Here is a 21,416-nt window from a genome sequence, read left to right on the forward strand (position 1 = left end):
GACATACTTATATTAAAAAATCATCCATTGGGGCGCCTGGGTGGCACAGCGGTTAAGCGTCTGCCTTCAGCTCAGGGTGTGATCCCGGCGTTATGGGATCGAGCCCCACATCAGGCTCTTCCGCTAGGAGCCTGCTTCTTCCTCTCCCACTCCCCCTGCTTGTGTTCCCTCTCTCGCTGGCTGTCTCTGTCAAATAAATAAATAAAATCTTTAAAAAAAAAATCATCCATTGCTTAACTGGGTGTCCTGTGGTTTTATTGATTAAATGTGACAAGCTGTATCAGATGTTCTCCCAGTAGACCAGATAAGGTGTGTAAGTTGCAATTTCTTTGCAGTGTCAGACTTTTCTTGCACAGATCCCCAAACACTGCTATTCAGCACAGGGCATGACTCTAACGTTTGATACTAAGGTAGGGTTTGATGTCATTTGCTATAGTGACTGGGATCCAGTCTTACCCTCTTATTCATCCTCTTTCTAAGAGCTTCCTGGAGGGTCTGTTCTTGTAAGGAATAATGGTAAAATGGGACTTAGGATGCCATTTTATCAGAGGCAGAGCAGTAGCCTTCCCCATTGGGAAAATGGCCCATTGATCTTGGATTCTGAGCAATCAGATTAGCAGTCTGGCTGCCCTGGGAACAGAGGGGGCTGCCGAAGAAGGGACAGGCAGAGGAAGCTGAACCAGAAGAGAGCATGATTCGGTGTTGAGCTTTGATGCTGTCTCTAGTCCAGTTTGAAAGAACCCAGTCAGTCTTATCCTCTGTAACCCAGAACTGAGAATATGTAAATTTGGAAGCTATGGGGTAAACCAAGGTGGGTCATAAAATCAGGGAGAAAGCTAGGCTACAAAAGGAGGAGGAGAAGAAAGTTGGTGTGGAAAGGGGAGCAGAAAAAAGGGCCTGTATTTCTCTTGGTTCCTCCTTCTTCAGTTCTCGTTCCAGGTGCCCTGCTAGCTGCATTTCCTTTTCTAAAAACTTCCAATAAATTCCCCCTTTGTGCTTAAGCTAGCTTGGGTGGGTTTCTGCTACTTATACCCATTCTGTCACTTAGTTCACTAACTAAGAGGAAAACAACCAAATAAAGAAACAAGGTCCCAGTTCAGTTCAGTTCATTGCAATTTATTTAATTTAAAAATAAAAACAGAAACAAAAAAAACCAAAACAAAACCAAAAAAAATCAAAACGAAAAACAAAAGTCAGTTTCCAATGAAAATACAAACACTTTGGGTGGTTATCCAGCTTTTTCCCCCCTGTAGGCTGTTCTGGGCTCGAATCAATCAAATGAATGAAAACCAATTTTGACTGGAGCCATAAAGCATGTTGCACCAATTAAATTACACCAATATATTATTATAATACCTTTGAAATGCCTTTCAGACCAATAAATTAAAAAAAGACAAATTCAAATAAAAAAGTCAACTTTTTATTACCAAAACAAAAAAAAAATAGAAATTAAATAAAAGTCACAACACAGATTAAAAAAAAAATGTGCAGTCAAGTTTCTCTCTTGCTTTTTTTTTTTTTTTTTTTCTTCTAGGAATGATACCATGCCAGTAAATCCCTACAGAACATTTCCAGTTTGGCAATGAGCAGTCAGTTGATCATTCACATTTGTACTCAAGACAGCAGGCTGGGGCGACACTCCCCTGAATTTCCCCCTGAAAAGTGCTCCCCGTCATCTGAAGAAGCAGCACCTTATAACAGGGATGGAAAGTCAGGGAGCACTTCGCATTTTCATTTCGCCTAGTGTCTGTCTTGAAGCACTTCCTGAAAACTGATCATGCCTTAAAATTTACCTGTAAAAAGAAGTATAATTCTACTCCTTTGGCAGACGTGTAAACTAAGACATGTAAAGGCCCGCAGAGGCCAGAAAAGGACCAGGAGAGTTGACATGGAAACTCCTGCTTGGTCCATCAGGTCATAAAAGTGTCTTTCACTTGTAATTCCATGGAAATGAATCAAGCGTGACTTCCTTGGTTGGGGATTGGCTGGTACAGATGATAGGACTTAATCAGGAAGCAGGGAGCTGCATGTCGGGGCTTTTCTCTCTATTCCAGGTTTTTCCTTGAAAGGACAGAGTCAACATGGCATGTAGAATCAGAGGATGTTAGCAGAATGTCAGAAGCAGGCAGGGCCTGAGACACAGGCTAATCCACGCCTCCAGCCCTCGTTAAAGGGAAAACTTAGCCCCCGAACACTGCAGGTGCCGCAGGTCACCCGCTAGTTACCAGCACACTCAGGACTCAACTCAGAACCTCTGCCTCGGAGTGGAGGACTGTCTTTGCCACAATCCACTGTCTGGGTTGATGGACAAAAGAGAACATGCATGTGTGGGGTTTTTTGGGGGGAAGGGGAAACGTAGAATGATTTTCCTTAATAGTGTCATTTTAGAAGGATGGAAAATACTAAACAGACCCGATCACTTGGCAAAAGGAAAAAACACATCACCCGGTAGGTAGGTGTTATACTTTAGGCATACTGACAGCTACCAACTTGGCCAGCTGCCACGCATGCGGGGCCAGCAGTGTGGCAATACAGGCTGTCCAGAACAGATTTCATAAAAAGAGACAAGGAATGGGGAGCTTGGAAGCTGCAAGATGCCCTCCATTCACCCACAGTTCCCACACACACAATTTGCTATCTACAGATTTTTTTCCCTTTGAACCTATATTGGAGCTCAGGAAGGAGGTGCAATCGAATGAAAGAAAATGGAGAGGCTTCCATAACACACCACTCAGCTCGACCTGAAGGCATGCGTAAGCCACGACCCCAGAGCTGGTGGCAAGGGAAGAAATGGAGCCATTTCCTTAGGAAAAGAGCAGTTTCACTCCAATGGATGTTCTCAGTGCCTTACAGTGAATTCTTTCCCATCTCCTTATGAACTACTGTCTGTTGGTTTTCCCAAAAATATGCCCCCCCCAAGACTAGTCCTCCTTATATATCTTTGTGGCCAGCAGAAGTCCACCATCTTGAAATAAGGCTTTCAATTTGCCCAGGCCAATAGGATCTGAAGTCTTCCCAAATTCCCCAATGAGACCATTCCAAACCCAGTATCTGAAGATGTCCCATTGTGGGACATCTTATCACCTGTAATCTGGGTGTCTAGAAGTTAAATATCTAGTTATATTACTTTTTATGATAAGAGTCCTGCTATACCTCTTCCCTGCCTCCTCCAGAACCATCTGGATGGCTTCTTGGGAAATGTTCCCTCTTCTGTACACTTCCTCCCAACCCACTCTGCTCTTTCAACACCTTATTCATTTGAATGGGTGGAACTTTCTTTTCCCCCAAAGCCTAGGACTTCAAACCCATGACAGAATCCCTAGATATGGGGAGAGCACCTTATGCCTACCTTTCTTTTCCTCATCCAAATATCCCGCCTACACACTAACTCCCTAGAAGCAAACTCGCCCGCCTCTGTGGATTCTGCACTTGGTGGATAGGGAAACTGTTTGCTATTAGTAAACAGGGTAAATGGTTGAGCCAGTTACTCCTTTGGAGACTGTGGACAGCATCATATCCGATTCGTGCAGGTGAGAACCCAAGAGGCAGCATTCCAGTTAATAATGAGATGTTAAAGAAATCGACAAGTTGCCCCCTTGCTGGTGTGGATCAATTTCCATTCATCTGCACAAAGACCACAGAGGGTCCCGAGCTCTGCTACACACCAGAGTTTTGACCTCTCACACTACCATTCTTCTCCCTGTCCATCCTCGGGAGGTTGTGCTGAAGAGCAAGGCAGACATCAGGAAAGAAGTGGGAGAGAGCAAGAAGCCCAAAAACCACCACAGGCTGACTCTTAAGTCCTTAGCGGTGTTCAGGGCATTCTCTCTCTGCCCGAGGCCCTGTCTTCCATTCCAGATAGAGTAGCAAATTAACATAGGCCACACTAGCAGCATGAAAGACAAGCACAGATCCCATAGGACGCCTCAACCTAACACTTTCAGGGCTTAGCCACGTTAAGGATGGCCACCGTGTGGCAAGAGTGTTACTGCCCCCCTTCCCGGTCCCAAGGCAGCCATTGCTATTCAATCACAGCACTCCTTCCCATGTGCCTAGGCTACTCACACCAGTACACCCAGCAGCCACTACCAATCGATCACCGATTCAAAGTTCAGGTGGCTGAAATCTACCTGAAGAGGGAGGAAGTGAGGTCTGAGCTCACCCAAGGCAGATGGCCCCAGTCTCTCTTGCCCCTCCTCCAGGAGCCTTTGGACGGCTTTAGGGATATGTTCCCTCTCCCATATGCTTCCTCCCCACCCTCTTAGTGCTGGCCAACACCACCTCCCCTGGACAGCTGGTCCTCTAGGAGGTGCCACAAAGTAAATGCCAATTAGGACCCAAATTCTGACTGGCAGTTGGCAGGACTGGCAGAGAGCCCACTTCTCCCTTTTAGGTGCTGGCTCAAGGCTGCAGACTGGGCCAACCAAGATGGCACCAATCCTTTTTCAGTCTATTGTCAAAGCCAGCAAAGAGGTAACCAGCTCCCTAGCACAAGTCATTGCTCCCACGCTCCCCCGAACCCACCCCCAACCCAGCCCCGCACCCTGGGGAGCTAGTTCAGCTTGCTGCAGATCTCCAGCGCTTTCTTGTAGACCTGAGTCACATCGTCCATGTCCATGAGGAGGGAGAAGCTGCTGTCTCCCAGCCGGTTCCGGTACCGCTTCAGGTACTGGGGTCGAGGCTGGTTCTGGAGCCCCTCAAAGTCCTGGATCTGGAGGAAGTTTTCAGCAGAGACACAGCTGCGGATGCGCTGGCGGGCAGGGCGGTTCTCCTGCAAATCCAGCAAGTCGAAGGAGTCGCTGGACAGGACGCTGTCGTCACTGATGACGCTGGAGGGCCGGCTGTAGCTCCGGGACAGGCCCTCAGCGGGGACGCCGGGCTCCAGCAGGGATTCCAGTGTGGGCGTTTCAGGGCTGACAAGGGCCGGGTCCATGGTCCCCGCGGAGTACTTGCTGCTGTGTTTCAAGATGCCCTTCCTGCGGCAGGAGAGGCCGTGGGACGTCCCCCTGGCAGGGTCCGGGGGGCTGGGGGAAGGGAGGCCGCTGCCCAGCCCGTCGTTACTGTCCAACAGCTCCGAAGACTCGCTGCGCTCCGGGGACGAGTAGTAACCCGACTCTCTCTGCTGTGTCTTCTTCAAGATGCCCTTCTTGGGCATCGTGGCCGACTGCTTGGGGCTGAGCTTGCCTGGCGCCTCCGCCTCGGGGGAGCTCGGCAGCGGCACGGCGGTCCGGCACAAGTCGGGCTCCACCTTGAAAGCAGCGGGTAAAGCGGGGCTCACGACGCCTTCGATGAAGCCGGTGCTGTGGGAGCGATGTTCGCTGTTGCTCCGCTTCTTCAAGATCCCTTTGGGCCTCTTGGAACTCAGCTTGGATGGGCTCTCGGGTACCGAGTCCTGGCCGGACTGCGCAAAATCGTTCTCTTTCTTGGACTTTTTCAGGGACCGCTGCCGCTCCAGCATGACCTCGGAGGCCCCGGGCTTGGCCAGGCCCTTGATTTTGGCTTCAGCCTCAGCCTGCAGCCCCGTGGAACGGTGGTGCCAGTCGATGATGCGAGCCAAGAGTGGCGACTCGGAGTTGTGGAGCGTGTCGCAGTCACAGACGCTGCTCTTGTAGCCCCAGTTCACCCACCAGTGGTTGGCGATGTCCTCGATGGTGGCCCGGCGATCGGGGTTCACCATCAGCATCCACCGAATGAGTCCTCGGGCGTCTGTGGCACAAGAGAAAAAGAAGGATGCATCACATGGAAGCCTTTGGCCTTGACAGGGCTGACGCTGCAGGGGTAAGGGGACGTGCTCACTCCGGCAGGAGACCCGGTCCCACCACACCAGGGAGCAGGAGCCGAAATCTTCCAGACAGTACACGGAAAGCATCATCCGGACACAGAACCACAGCCCAGTGCACGGTCACACCCTGGCATGTTTTTCCATAGAAGCAAAGGGATGTCCTAGAACTACTGAGCTCTCCATCAGCTCAGATCTTCATTAAATGGGGAAGGCCAGGTAACCGGATTCCAGGCCCAACCCCAAGCAGGGCCCCACCATCCCTTCGGTGGATATCATTTTACCAAAAGGGAAACAGGGGAAGGTGACCCCGGCTTTTCTGTAGTCCTCCAACGTGGGCTTGTAAAAACACACAATGCTCAAGGTCATCGGGAAAGTGTGTCGGCATGATATCTCGGGCTGAAATGGTGAGAAAGAGGCTCCTTATCAAAGAGGGAAAGAGAGAAGGATGGCACACGTGGGCAGTGAAGGGGCCATCCCCAAGGCTGGCCTGACCCCAGGCCTTCGCCAGGTCCTGAGACCCATGCCCAGTGAGCTCACCTCCTCTCCCTCTCTGACATAAGCCGTAGCCCACCGAGCTGTCAGCTCACAGAACCCATCCAGATCTGCCATCCGCTTATGGCCTGGCTGAGACATTCCATGTGCAAATTTCTGCTGCCAGAGAATTAAGGGAAAGCCCCTAAGGGATGCTGAAAAAGCCACAGGAACCAACTGACTGTCACAGCTTATAAACTGACTTTTAAGATCAATCTGTGCTCCCCCAACGGGAGGTGAATTAGATCCTGGGGAGGCACCGCCTCCCCCTCAGCCACTTATGTGGGTTAATGAGTAGCTGGCAGGGGTCAGGCAATGAGATCAGGGGTGAGCTGCTCCCCCGAAAAGTAACAGGATGTTCCTTTAGTCATTCAGTAAATATTTTGTAAATTCCTGCAATGTGCCAGGAGCTGTGTTGGTACAGGTTGGGTCACCTAAAATGTCTCAAAAAAAAAAACTAAAAAACTAAACGAAAACAAAAAACAAAAAAACCAAGGCTGGACTATTGAAAAGAATAAAATAAAATAAAATAAAATAAAATGAAATGAAATGAAATGAAATGAAATGAAATAAAATAAAATAAAATGAACAAGTAAATATACATATATATATACGCATATGTATTCATTATTCACAGATTCTGTATTATAAATTCTCCAGCTCACTAAAACGTATTTATAGCCCCCAAATCAATACCCAGGCACTCTCCCTGTCATTTGTGTCCATTCACAAAATGGCAAAAAAAGTTGAGTCACCCCCAGCATGTATGTATGTTCCTAACTAAGGTCGAAGGAGGCGACGCTGCCCTGCCTCGTTTCCACTCTCGTACTGTAAACACGTGTACTTCTCACAGCCTGTATCGTCCATGTCTTCCACATGTTTGTCCTGCTTGTTGGTGATTTCACTGTGTAAAACGGCCCGAAGTGCTAACTACGGTTCCCGAGTTTGAGAAGCCCGTGATGCGCCTTGTGGAGGAAGTGCATGTTCGATGGGCTTTGCTCAGTATGAGTCATAGCGCTGCTGGCTGTGAGCCTGATGTGAATGAGTCAACAAGATATTTTAAATGAGGTGTCTCTGGACAGAACTATACATAAAACAAGGTTATATATTGATCAGTTGACACCAATACTGTGACCAGAGCTCGAGCCCCGTATTTGCCCTAGGAGCAGGGCTGCCTCCGTATTCACTCTCCCCATGCTCACAGCAACTCTGTGGAATGTAACTACTGCCAAGGATGGGAAATCAGCTGTGCGTGTGCGCGTGGGCAGCGGGCCTATACACGAAGGTCTGTGTTAGCAACTTTCCAAAGATGGCCACCTGGACACACACTTTCCATCCACACATCGTACTCTCCTAGCAAGAAATGGAGCTTATTATGATCTTGGTTGCTTTGACCCATAAAGCGTGGGAGAAGTGACATGATCTGTCTGCCCAGCACAGAAGGCCTGGAAGCTGCTTCTTCCTCCACCTGAGAGCCCTGAGCTTCCACGGAAGAAGTCCAGGATTCCTCAGAAAGAGGGGACCTGGAGAGGAACCTCATAGAGAGGGAGCCCACGTGAACGAGCCCTGAGCAGCTGTCCCCCAGGCAGACCCAGCCCAGCTGCCATCTGCAGGCCACCGTAGGAGAAACCCAAACAAGGCCAGAAGAACTCTAGCCAACCCAGGGAATGGAGACATATGGTACCTAGTTGTTGTTTCAGCCACCAAATTGGTTCAGGGCAGTGGGGGAGGGGGAGGATAGAGTTGTTCTAGCAATAAATAATGCAACAGGGCCCATGGGCGGTGCCCGTGGCTGGAGGCACAGTGGTGAAAAAGGGCAGTTGCCACCCTTGTGGCCCTGAGTCTAGTGAAAGTGGTTTATATGACCACAGGACTAGAAAGGACTTCATGGGATATCTCTTCCAAAATGTTAATTTATAGTGGAGAAACTGAATCCACATGGTAAGGGTCTTGCCCAGGTTCACACAGCAAGCACACAGGACTCCTAGCTTGCCTGGTGTAGAGGACATTTGTTCAAGAAATTCCATTCGGGAAGGTGTGGGCAAAGCAGCCTAGCAAACCAGCTTTGCCAGAAGGCAAAAACCTGGAGAGAAAAAGAAGAGGAAAAGCAGGAGACTCCTTACAGATGTTAAAACAGAAGCAAAAAAGTGTGAGCTACAGCAGGTAAGCCAACCACTCCCGCTTAACCTCTGACCCTCTGAGGGCACGCACCTGACGGCTGCGTGGGCTCCCGGTACTCTCCGCTGCTGATCTGCCGAATGAGGTTTTTGTGATCGAAACCATCGAAGGGCATCGTTCCATAAACGAGAGTGTAAAGCAACACGCCCAGGGCCCAGCTGTCCACCTGGAGCAGAGAGACAGGACATAAAGGAGCTCAGAAGCAGGTTCCGGGATGCATCACAGCCTGTGAGCAGCCACCCCCAACGACCCCAGGAATGGAATTCAGCATCTAGCAGATGGGTTCCCAGCTCAGCCTGACAAGTGATTTGCAGGGTGGCCATGGGCTGCCGCAGAGACTGACCTGCCGTCTCAGAGACCAAGAGTCCCAGTCTGTATAAGGACTTTCTTAAAAGATTATCTCCCTGGATCCTCAGTACGATGTTATGAAACAGGGAGGCCTGGATTCTTTTCAACCCCATTTGACAGATGGGAATACTGAGGCCCAAGAAAGCTAAATGATTTCTCCAGAGCTCCTCTCTGCCTCCAGGATGGGTGCCGCACTGGGACACGGGGCTGTTCACTCTGAATCCAGGTGTCAGCGCCTTCCTGCACCTTCTTTGAATGGATCGGGGGGCTTCCAATTCAAATGCTTACAAGAGCCAGGCATGCAACCAAGATGAACAAAGCAAGAGAGAATGTGGGGTACAATGTGGGAGTGCACGGATCACCTGACGTATTAGGCAGCCTCCCCTTGGCTAACTCCTACCACATAGGAACGTAGGCCCAGCCAGCCAAATCCTTTCGGGAAGTCAGAAACCAGACTTTTATGTGAAATCTCCCAATTATTGAATGTTTAGTTCATTTTTTTTTAGAAAGACTAATGTGGCCAGATAAAGCAAGCTTGCTAGCCAGATCACAGGCTGTCAGCTTAGAACCTCAGAAAAAGATCATCAAAGATCAAAGAAACATTCATTGCCTATGATAAATGGACAGTGTCAGGTTTCTAGAGCTTTGTAAATTGAATCCGATGTTCCTCCCTTACATTCTTATTTTAGAAAGAACTTCTCCTCACTGCAATTGGTAAGAGGCCCTTGGCATCCTTCTCTTCACCCTCCAGCCCTGCCTTCAAACACTCTCCAACAGATAAATATTTGGAGGGAAACATTTCAACTCACTGAGCAGCTGCTATTTAAAGGATAAAGAGTGGATGAATCCTTGTAAAGAGAATAATCACTCGCAATCACCCATTTTCAAAATAGCATTTTCACATACACATCTCTTACGGTGGCCCTGAGAGCTTTAGGCATATAAAACAAATGCATTTCTCTTGCATTAGAAGGTGTGATTAAAATTGTATTTCCTTAGTGGAGCTGGGTGGCTCTGTCGGTTGAGTGTCCGCCTCTTGGTTTCGGCTCAGGTCATGATCATATGGGTCGTGGGATCAAGTCCTGTGTTGGGCTCTGCACTCAGCGTGGAGTCCGCTTGGGATTCTCTCTCTCCTTCCCCCACTGCCCCCACACTCATGCTCTCTCTCTCTCAAATAAATGAAAAAGCTTTTTTAAAAAAACTATTTCCTCAATCAAGGATACATGCTGTCAAAGATATATGCAAAAAGATATTCATTGCAGAGTCAGGGTTTTTTTTGCTTGTTTTTTTGGTTTGTTCTAACAGGGAAAAACTGAAAACAATCTGTCTAAATCTAGGGAAGTGATGAAATTATGGTATATTCATACAATAACATTATATTGTCCTCAGAAACCACATTTTTAGTAATAGCAAATTCAAAAAAGTCACAATAGAATTTTAAGTCAATGAAAGGCCATGTATACATATGTATACATGTATATATAATGATTGCCACTATTTTTTGAAATGCAGAGATCGACACTGGAAAAAAAAGTCTAAAAGAAAAGTCACAAAAATAGTAAATGGTTATCTCTTGTGGGGGAAACTGCAGGTAACTTTATTTTCTAGATTGTTCAAATTTTCTCCCAAGTGTCTACATCGTGGCTTTTATTATCATATAAGGAAAAGCTTTCTCCGCTTGCTAGCTTTTTTGTTTATTTGAAGTATTTCTTATATCCACTGTCTGCCTTCCCTCCTCCCTATCCTACCCCACCCCCACCCCTATACACCCCAACAACTTACTCACCTCCGGCCCCCGGTAAGGTCTCCCATTGACGATCTCAGGAGAAGCATAGAGTGGGCTCCCACAAAAGGTTTGCAAGAACTTGTCCTTCTGGTACAGGTTGGAAAGCCCGAAGTCAGCAATCTGCAAAGAGAAGCAAGACACAGAGAGGCCAGTTAGCGTGCCAGGGGGTGCCTACCTCGGATCATCTGAGCACTACAGCACCTGGGTCGGTCTGCCGGCTGGTCACCATTTTTTCTCCAGTCTTTAGTCTTCTTAAAAGAACCAGTCCACCCACAGGGCTGGGCCAGTGACCCCCCAGCTGCAGTCCTTGGCATCCAAGACAGATTCTGCTGTATCTGCACACTACGCATTGTCTTACTTACTCAAAACCACTCCCTGCATGGACTTGACCTTCGCTTTAGTTTAGATCCGCTCTGAGAAATATCCCCAGAATCATGGGCTTGACGTTTCTGACGCACGGGATGGTACACAACTCTTAATCTGGGAATTGTCCCTCCATAACCCACCTAAAATCACATTGCACCCACAGCGACTTTGAAAAGTCACACTTTGGAAAACAGTGACCAGGGTCACTGATACCACCCCTTCTCATCCATCCCCACTCTACCCAGGACTCTGTTTTGCCAACATTGTGACCCCAGGTGAAATCTCGGACCCCAGAGTCCTAGATTTTCAGCCCAAACTCTGCCACCAGTCATCTCTGTGACATGGAACAGATCCCTTAGCTACTCTGAGTCTCAGTTTAGCCACCAGAAAATGGGAACCCAGGATCCTTTTCTGTTCTGGATCACAGGATTAGTGTGAGAAAAAAACAGTCAATCAATCAACCAACCAAGAAAAGACCATGAATGTAAACCTTTAAGTCTTCAAATTCCATACAATGTTCTCCCTAACCCTGCTTCTCTGGTACTGCACACTCCTTGGAATCACTCTCTTCTGTCCTGGTTTCTCGAAGCCTTTTATTCATTATCCTTTGTGGTAGCACTCTTCCCTGTGTGAGCGTGGGCGTGCATGCACGCGTGCATTAGTACGTACAATCACATGTAGACACATGACATGTATACGTATAATGTTATGTATGTACATATACGCACATGTACCACATATAAATATATACAAATAATAAATTCTCTTTGCCCATTAGACTCTGAGTCCCCTGAGGCAGGTGGCATATTCCACACGTTCCCCCAACTTTGTGTCATCCACTGCTTGGCACCCGCCCCCACCCAAGAAATACCTGTCACTCGAATAGGCAAAATATTTTGAAAAACACAAGACAAGTAACAGAATATGTGGAAGAAGGAGAGACTCAGTCACCTCTTACGGAACAACCTCCAATTACCAGGCACTGTTCTGAGCCCTTCACCCTCTCTAATCTGAGCCCATTTACTCAACGCTGCGAATATACTTCACGCCACTGAACGGTACAGCTAACCATGGCTAAAACGGCAAATTTCATGTTCTGGCTAGTTTGCTGCAATTTTTCAAGCAGATCGGGGAATGGGGTGTAGGGAGATGTGGTGAGGCCTCTCAGGAGAGCTGACGAGCGGGCAGCATGAAGCCGCGCCTCCAAAGCCCACTGCAGCCGTCCGAGGTGAGTCACCACGGGCTCCTGCCATTCTCCAAGTGGATTTCCACTGGAGGCTTAGAAATAGGCTGACCGATTCACATGCCCAGAGAGCAGCCCGGCCCCGATGGCGCTGAGGCTCTGTTTTGAATGCAGCCCCAGAATAAGCCTATTTTCTAAAAGTCGCCCCTGAATGAATGAATGGAATGCCATTGAAAGCAGCTGGTGTATAACCGCCCTCAGAAAACGCATTCTCTGGGCTCAGATTGCATTTAATTGCCCTGAATTCCACTTTCTTATCAAGGCCTCTGATTCGCTTGCAGGAAGTTGGTTGGGAGCTTATGAAGTGTGCCCTGTCCATCAGAAAAGGAATGGAATGGCCGCAGCCCCGGAGCACGTCCCAGGGCTTTGTCCTCGGCAAGCACAGCCAAGGCGAGGCCCCAACATAGTGCAATGGGGGAGGCAGGGGGAGAGATCCCCCTCCAAACCCGCGATGTCCGAGGCTTCCAAATACAAGCACCCTGGAGAGGTACCCAGCACCGCGGCGTGCGAATGCCTGCACGCACACGCTCACACCGGAGTGCTCCCAGGCCCGGCGCCCTTGCTCTCTCTGCAGCCGTCCGGAGGAGCGTGTTTATGTTAGGGCCCACTCCCATCCCCACAGACCGATGTTTATCAGCCTTTCCCAGTAAAACTATCATTGCCGCTGACAGAAGATTAATAGAAATGTAGATTAGCCTGCGTTCTTGGCACCTCAACGGAAAAGAAAAATTAATCAACACACACACAGAGTTCTCAAACCTTGAACCACCTAAACTGGGGCTACAGCTCTAAGGTTTCACGCCCGATGGAGTGTCTATTGACTAGAAGAGCGGAAACGGCCACTGGTTATAAAACTTCTCCCAGCCTCAATTTCTCATCCGTAAAGTGGAAGTAAGAACAGCACTGACCTCCACAGTGTTGTAGCGAAAATTAAATGATGAAAAGTATGCACAACGCTTAGAACACTCACTGGCACAGAGTTGGGCCTCGAAAAATCTTTGCTTCCCACCATAAATTCGTTAATAGTAGCTTTATCAACCTCACGATACTCAAAGCAAGACTGGCTTTTCCATTTCGGGTAATTATTTTAAGACTTCTTTTTCAAATAAATATACTTTTTAGAAGGGAACTGAACTAAATAAAAAGATTAAGTAAAAGAGCGCAGAAGATTCGAGGAAAAGGCAAAAGCCAAGAAGACAGTGAAAGAAAAGAAATTTGGGAAATTTGAAAATACTGAAATTTGGGAAACAGTGATTTTAAACATAACAAAACAAAAATAACTGAATGAAAGTCCTACTTTGCTGACACATGGGTAACCTCTGGAGAAAGGTAACTACTCTGCATTTTTGCCGGTCATGGGACGGTCCCCCTGCCCTGTATGGGCTCCAAATCATGTCCCCACACTGGGCTGATACCCCATGCAGCCTGGGCTCTGGAGACGGATCTGAGAAGCCAACACCCAGGTCCTTAATTTTTGGAGTTTTTGTTATTACCAAGCCGTCTAGAGGTGTGCGCTGCTGGATAAAAATCAGAGTTAGAAAGATAAAGTAAGGGGGCGCCTGGGTGGCACAGCGGTTGGGCTTCTGCCTTCCGCTCAGGGCGTGATCCCGGCGTTGTGGGATCGAGCCCCACATCAGGCTCTTCCGCTATGAGCCTGCTTCTTCCTCTCCCACTCCCCCTGCTTGTGTTCCCTCTCTCGCTGNTGCCTTCGGCTCAGGGCGTGATCCCAGGGTCCTGGGATTGAGCCCCCCATCGGGCTCCCTGCTCCGCTGGGAGCCTGCTTCTCCCTCTCCCACTCCCCCTGCTTGTGCGCCCTCTCTCACTGGCTGTCTCTATCTCTCTGTCAAATATATAAATAAAATCTTTAAAAAAAAAGAGAGAGAAAAAAGACAAAGTAGGAAGTAATTATTCACATTTCCAAACTATTAGCCTCACTACAACATGGGTGCACCATGGAGACGCCAAGCTAAGTGAAGCGAGCCAGACACGGAAGGATAAATGTTCCATGGGTCCGCTTCTACGAGGTACCTAAAGGGGGGTTAACCTCAGATCTCTGTGAATAATCACTGTGAGCTCACCGGATGGAAAAGAAAGTATCCGGTTACTGGTGGGTAAACGCTGGGGGAAAATACTGATGAGGTTGATAACATAAGTGACGGGCTGATGGTCTTTTGCAATGTCTGAGAGGAAGTACAGTGGATGGACAGATCAGAAGAACCCGGGGCTGGCCTTGAACTTGGCCCTACTGGCTGATGGGCAGGTCCTGCCAAGTCACTCGGTCTCCTCATCTGCAAAGTGGGAATAAGTATAGAACTCACCTCAGGATGCTGTGTGGGGACCGAAAAACAGACATGAAAAGCCCTTGGAACAGTTCCCGTACCAGCTGACTCTAGATGACAGCAGTTGCAACATGGCTGGTGGTTTGATCTGCTTAACAGTTGTTTGCCAAGAGCCAGGGCCCACCCCAGAGCTCAGAGAAATTATCGTCACCCACTTCTGGAATAGGCCTGCCCAGAGTGAGAGGCTGCACTGCATGATGGGAGAAGGAAAGGATGCAGGGTTTGAGGGTTTGGGCTCAAATCCCAGACTGACCTCTTACCAGCACCGAACTTAGGCAGTTAACTAATCCTTCTCTGCTCCACTGAGGTCCATGGACCAGCAGCTTCGGCACCAGCTGGGAAATGGCACTAAGTGATCTGGGGAAGCTCTTAACTGAGGGCATCTCCAAGAAGCAGTCTCTCAGGGGATCCTAATGAGCCACCTGTCATGACTCACCACACATTGGACTCGGGCATCCCTACGTGGGGGCTCTGGCCACCTGCCACCAGCCACATCAGCACTTGGAGAGACCCTCCCGGGAACAGCTGTCTGCAAGCTGCCTACAGACAAGGTAAGGCAGCCTGAAGCAAGGACCAAAAACGGGCCCTCATGTGATGCTCTCTTAGATTTGGGGTAAATCTGGGGGGTAGCGGTAGAGGGTAGACTTTATCAGGTGCCTGGTCCTTAGAGTCGAATGGCCTTAGGTTTGCAGCCAGCCCCTTGGCTAATATTAGCTGCAGGAACCTCCTCACCCGTAAAATGGGGGATAATCAGACCCACCCTGGTGGAGACATTCTGAGATCCAAATGAGATAAGGCACGTAGAAGGTCTGGCACAGGACTCGCTTCCAGCAGAGGCTTAGTGAAGGTTACTTTCCTTTTCCAGCCTCCATGCCGGTTCCTGTGCTTGCTGCTCCTTGCCTGTAGAAGGCTGTCAGCACATTTCTATCAAACTCCTACCCAGCCTTCAAAACCCAGTTCAAACACCACTGCCTCAGCAAAGGCTTTTTGGTCCATTTACAGTTAACAGACCCACCACTGCCTGCTCAGTGCTTCCAGAACACATTACACAGGGCACTATGAGGCACATAGCAGGGCCATCCGGCCCTGCCAAGAAAGGAGGATCAGGGAAGGCTTCCTGGAAGAAGAGGCATTCAAGCTGAGACTGAAAGGAGGGGCAGGCAAAGAGCAGTGGGAAGAGCGTACTAAGCACAGGGATCCAGGTGTGGAAAAGCCAGGAAGCAAGAGAGAGCTCAGCGGACTTGAGGAGTGTGAGTCCTACACAAGTTGGTCTCCCTGACCACCACAGCTAAAACAGCCCCCGCCAGCCTCCACCCTCACTCTGCATGGATTCTCTCCACCGACAATTAGTTCTGTATTTATTTGTCTGCTGCTTGCGTCCCCAACTGGAATTCTAAGTCCACTATAGAGCAAGTACCTTATCTTCCTCACTCACCTCACTCACCTGTGTGTCCTTCTCCTGGCTGAAAAACTGTGAGATTCCAAGCTCCAAGACAAGGACCTGGCTGGCTGGTTCACGGTTAAATGCCAGCATCCGGCACAGGGCTAGGTGCATGGTAGGAACTTAGTAAATGTCTGTGGTCGAGTATATACCGCCCCCAGGAGATTCCCAGCTTGCTGACTGCGTAAGTGCAGGAATAGATGAGTGGATGCGGGCATGCGTGGATACACACGTGTACACAAACACACGCATAACGGGATGAATGAACAAACAAATCGAGGGATTAATTAATGCATGAATGCAGAGTTCTCACACGCATATAATCAAAGCCCAGGGGCCATATCCCGAGCTGCCCCATTTGGCCTTGTTAAGCCTCCGAGATTTCTAGCTCATCTTAGCCCTGGCCATTCAAAGCTGCTTTTCTTGTCCGCAGCCGCCGTGATTCCATTGTCATCAGGGGCAACAGGCCATTTCCCCTCTGCCCCTCTCCTCTGAGCCCTGGGAGCTCACCAAATTCCCAGCCCTCTTTGAGGAGGCGAGCTGACCCCAGTGCTTGGACCTCTTCTTATTGTAAGACATTTTTACAAGACCATTCTATGGGAATTGTCGGCATTCCATTCTCCCAGAGAGTGGGATGTGACTCTGGCCCATTTTTATTAATTGCAAATTACTGCTATGCTGGGTGTCTATTTTAGTAGACATAAGGCTTTAGCAGGCTTCTCTGGAGCACGGAATGCAGCCCAAAGAAGCACATTGCTCTCATTCTTTCTGCCAACAGACTATGTGAATATTTTTAGAAGCCACACCCTCTCGCACTAGCCAGATAAATAATTTCCAATGCCAGATGTGCTCTTTGCAAATCAACATCAGGCAGAGAGGAGGGGAGGAACGAGCTACATGGCTCACACCAAACGACAGCAACATGTGACAAGTTTAAACCAGTAGCATTTTTACAGGCCCCCCCACCCTTGGAATAAGGAAGATGGAACTGCAGCTAGAGAGGCGCCAGAAGGGACTCCAAGAGGGACCTGGCTGCTCATATCCCATTGGCTTTCCCTCCCCACCCCCCACCCCCCAAGGGCCAGACGCTGATGCCTCGGGCTCTCCTGAACATGGAGGCCGACGTGTGGCCACGTGTCCGCTGCCTTTGCCACCGGTGTCCTTTCTAAACATGTTTCCAGCAAAATGCTGAGTCAGGAAGAGCCGGGCAGATACAGCCGGAAGACAAATCCACACCAGCTGAAACGCATTTTTAAAAAATCTTGGAAGTGCATGTGAGATGATGAAAGATAATTTGCCCAGAAGTCAAACATGGGAGTTCTCCTCCTGGCTGTCATCCCTTCACCCCAAACCCAAACAACTGAAGGGTACCTACTGTGTGGCGAGCACTGGGCCACACTCCGAGGAAACAGAGACACAGGAGCCCACAGTGATTCCCTGCGTGTGACCTTGGGCCTGTCACCTAGACCTACGGGGCCTTCCTCATTCAAACAAGAGGGCTGGAAAATGACCCTCAACGTTCTTCAAGTGCTAGGATTCTCAGATCCCAGCAGCATCCCTTGAACAAGCAGAAGGGAGAATTAGTGCCAGGGAGTGGGAAGGTCTGGTTTCCGCACATGTGTATGCACGTGCGTGCGTTTTACCTTGGGAAATGCCAGGAGCAGAGATTAAGGAAAAGACATGGAGAAAAAAAAAGCATGACCCAAAGTTTGATTTTTATAATGTGTCTGCTATTTACCTATACGATGGACAGGGAGTGCAGAGGGAAGGACTGGGTCCTGGGAGCTGGGAGGCCCAACACCACTGCCCCATTGGTCATGCCAGTGCGCCATTTCCCGGGGCTCCTGCCCCATTGTTCCCAGCACAATTGCTTTCAGAATTCTAACTATTCTTCTCCTCCATTGGGAAATTCTATGACTCCATAGGAAGCTATGTGCCTTATCACTACTGGGACTACATCATGGGACCCAGAGGTCACACTGTCCCACAGAACCCAATCCCCCAGCCAGAGGCTCACATTCCAGGCCTTGTAAAGACTGCCTGTCGTTGGGAGAGCTCCAGGGGCAGGTGGCAGGAAGAATCTGCAGACAAAGTTACCAGGGTGGATGACACGAACCCTTAGAAATGTGCCCCTCAGACCAGAACCCACCACTTCCGAGGACCCAGGCACCTTCACGGCAGCTGGCCAGTGTCCTCTCCGGTGACCAACTGCTGGCGAAGTTGCCTTGGATACCAAGAGTTGAGTGCTAAGTGCCCTGTGTATTGTCTAAAACCCTCACATTTGCCCTTGACTCCCCAGGCGCCCCAGGCACAGGGCGCGGCACACATTAACTGCTCAGGAAATTCTCACTGAGAAAATGAACAAATAGACAACCAGCCCCAGAGGCAGGACTGGCGTCCCTACTGGACACACCAGAAAACGGAGTCTTAGGGGAGTCACTTCTCCAAAACACGGCCATTAGTCAGGAACAGAGTCGCGATTCAAATTCAAACTGCAGGCTGCCCAACTCCAAAGCCACCACTCTTGATCTTGACCCACCGCACAGTGCTCAGCTAAACATGGGGTATCTTGTTTAGTCAAAAACAAGCCTGTGAGCGTTGCCGTCACCCTCGTTTTACAGTCGCAGAAACAGGCTGAAGTGGCTTTCCCGATGGCAAGCAGCGAGGAAGCCACACAGGAGGGAATTTTCTGGCTCGACAGCCAGTGCTCCTGCTAGAATAATCCAGAAAGGGAGAGACCTTGAGATCTCACTTCCTGATCCTAGGAAGAACTGCTTTGACCAACTGTTTCCTCCGTATTCTGTGGACTAACACAGAAATAGGCGACCATGGTCAACTACTTGCAAAAGCAAGAGGTCATCCTGACGTGACTTCGAGGACCCTCTCAAAGGACAATGGTAACTAATGGTCCCGCCATGATCCGCAAACAGAATCCAAACGCGGAGCAAGAAAACAGTCTCCCTGTGATGCACCCCTCCACTGAGAGCGAGAGCAACCAGGAAAGGGGACAACACAAGGTCATTCCCATGCTTTGTCCGGGGACCAGGGATGAGGCACTAACGTCACCAGCCGCCAATTAGAGGGATCCCCTGGTGTCGGGAGTACTGAGGCCATTTCATAATGAAACCCATGCGGCGAGCTCCGTTTATTTTGAAACCGTATTTGCGTATTTTGCAGACATGATCAAAAGGACGTTCAGAGGGCTCTGCAGGAGGTGTTTGAACCCCGTGGGCCAGGAGAGCTTGCCTCAACTCCAGCGGCAGCCAGCAAAAACACTCTCCATGGAAGTAAACCCCATCACCAGACGGTACGCTCCTTCCCAGCAGCACACACGACCATAGCCAGGTTCCCAGTTCCACCGCTGGTTTGGGGGGTGGGAGGGCCGGGAGAGAGAAAGAGGAGGCAGGGCACGACAGTGACAGAAGGCTGGCAGGGACAGAGTTCCAACTCTTACATAACCTGGGCGGCGCTGGCAACTTAAGCCCTCGTGAGTCAGACACACATGGGCTCAAACCCCAACTCCACTTACTGACTGCTGTGTTACCTCGAGTTGGAAACTTAACTTCTCTGTGCCTCACTTTCCCTATCTGCAAAATGATGTCAATAACAGCGCCCACCTCATAGGGTTGTGAAAATTAATGGTAAGCGATAGCAGGCAAGCATGTTATAAAATACACAGGCAATATGTTACGGTCATAGGTGTTTCCATGGTGATGATTGCAGACTACGAGCTTCCTGAGGACAGGGGCTGTATTTTAATCATCTTTTTATCCCAGCACTAAGATCAAGGTCTGGCATGTAGTTGGAGATCAATAAATGCTCATCGAAGTGAAGGGTTGGAACTGAACTGAGGTGACTCCCCTGCACCCGCCTGCCGGGGCAGGACTCCGCGGCCTGGTTCCGAGGCCGCAGCCTGGGGCACCTGGAGGCCCCCGCCCCGCCTATCAATCCACCAGGCAAGAGCTTTACCTTAATATTGCAGCTGTCATCCAGCAGGATGTTTTCCAGCTTCAAGTCCCGGTGGACCACGCCGTTCTGCAATGAGAAGACAGGCGGGGCCGTGAATGGGGCGGCCGGCAGGAGAGACAGAAAGGGGGAGCGCGAGGGTGAGCAAAGGGAGGTATTTGACACTTTAAAGAAATGCGCCGCCCCGGTGGTCTTTGCCTCCATCCTTCAGGGCTCCTCTCCCTGTCATGAAGCTTCCGCCAGCCAGCGACCAGCGACAGGAGAGCATTAGTCACTTGCTGTGTGGTGAAGGGAAAAATGACTGGAATCCATTCTCCCCCAGAGCCTGTAAAACAGCAGGGGGATTCTTTGTCGGAATGTAAGTCCACTGTGCGAACGCAGTAGAGTCGCGGGCGGCGGTGAACAGCGTCCGTCTGAGCTGCGCTTCTCAGGGAAGCAGCAGATTTCTCTGCTGGAGACTCAGAATGTGGGGCTCATGGGCCTCGCTTGTCTGTCTGTCTGTCTGCCTGCCCACCCGCCCCCGCCAAGGCTGGGAAGGGGATTCACTCAGTCTATTATTCTGACCCATGAAACGACTCCAGATCTGTCCAGAGGGTAACAGAAGGCTCCCCACCCATGCACGGGCAGTTCTTGAGCGGCTGGGAAGGAAGTTCTGCAAGTCCCTCTCAGCTCAGCTAGACTCAAGGGTGAAGGGTGAAGGTCGGAGGGGCTGCGGAGACCCTAGCCACTGGGCTGACCCCAGCAGGTCGCTGCCCTACCGTGGGGCCTTTCCGTTCAAGCAAACCCTGGCAAGGTTGGAAGCTGACCTGCAGGGAGGGGCAGACAGCCCCACCGAGGCTGAGAAGGACTCATTAACCCATAGGCTGCTGGTCTATCCCACAGTAACAACTGGTATAGACACACAACTCTTTGTAAAACCCAATGATCTTTTAATGGCGGGGAGGGGCATGGGCAGAGGTGGAACCCAAAGAACCAGCTATGTTCCTCGGGCCTGGGCGGACAAATAGCAGGGAGTAAGTTTTTCCTATCCTTCAGCATGAAGGACAATTTACAATTGAAGCCACTCTTTTAAGCAAACCAACTGGCTAGAACATCTCTGTCTTTCGATCAAGATTTCTTTAGGTCAGAATCGGCATGTTTATAGTTGGTGCTTTATTGTTTATTTTCCTTTCCATTTGATAATTCCTACTGTCCCCAAAAGCACCAGCTGAAGGGATGGAAGCTATATTTCTACTACTCTTTTTCTAAAGCACACCTTCCAGGATGTGTTTTGACCTCAGGAAGGCACAAACCAAGGCTCCTGGAGGAAAAGATAGAGAATCAAAGGTCTCCGATGTTTTTCTAGTTTTAAAGAGTGGGAGCAGTTTGGTTTATAGTATTGCATTCCTAGTTTTCAGAGTAGGATGGAATGAGTCTGATAAAGACCCATTCATACT

At 49.5% G+C, this 21,416-nt stretch overlaps 1 protein-coding gene across 6 annotated transcripts in view; it reads right to left on the minus strand.

Moving 5' to 3' along the window:
* Positions 1–1,508: 1,508 nt before the first annotated feature.
* The window catches only part of NUAK1 (NUAK family kinase 1), a 71,052-nt gene continuing 51,144 nt past the window's right edge, over positions 1,509–21,416 (minus strand). For all 6 annotated transcript variants that reach the window (XM_011233152.3, XM_034643430.1, XM_034643429.1 and 3 more), the window contains 4 exons: positions 19,984–20,049; positions 10,626–10,745; positions 8,525–8,657; positions 1,509–5,706 (listed from right to left, as the gene is read on the minus strand). In XM_011233152.3, the coding sequence (XP_011231454.2) occupies positions 4,553–5,706; positions 8,525–8,657; positions 10,626–10,745; positions 19,984–20,049 (1,473 nt within the window). In that variant the 3' untranslated portion in view covers positions 1,509–4,552. The remainder of the gene's footprint in view (positions 5,707–8,524; positions 8,658–10,625; positions 10,746–19,983; positions 20,050–21,416) is intronic.

The sequence above is a fragment of the Ailuropoda melanoleuca genome, chromosome 15, assembly GCF_002007445.2.
Source record: "Ailuropoda melanoleuca isolate Jingjing chromosome 15, ASM200744v2, whole genome shotgun sequence".
NCBI classification, from domain to species: domain Eukaryota; kingdom Metazoa; phylum Chordata; class Mammalia; order Carnivora; family Ursidae; genus Ailuropoda; species Ailuropoda melanoleuca.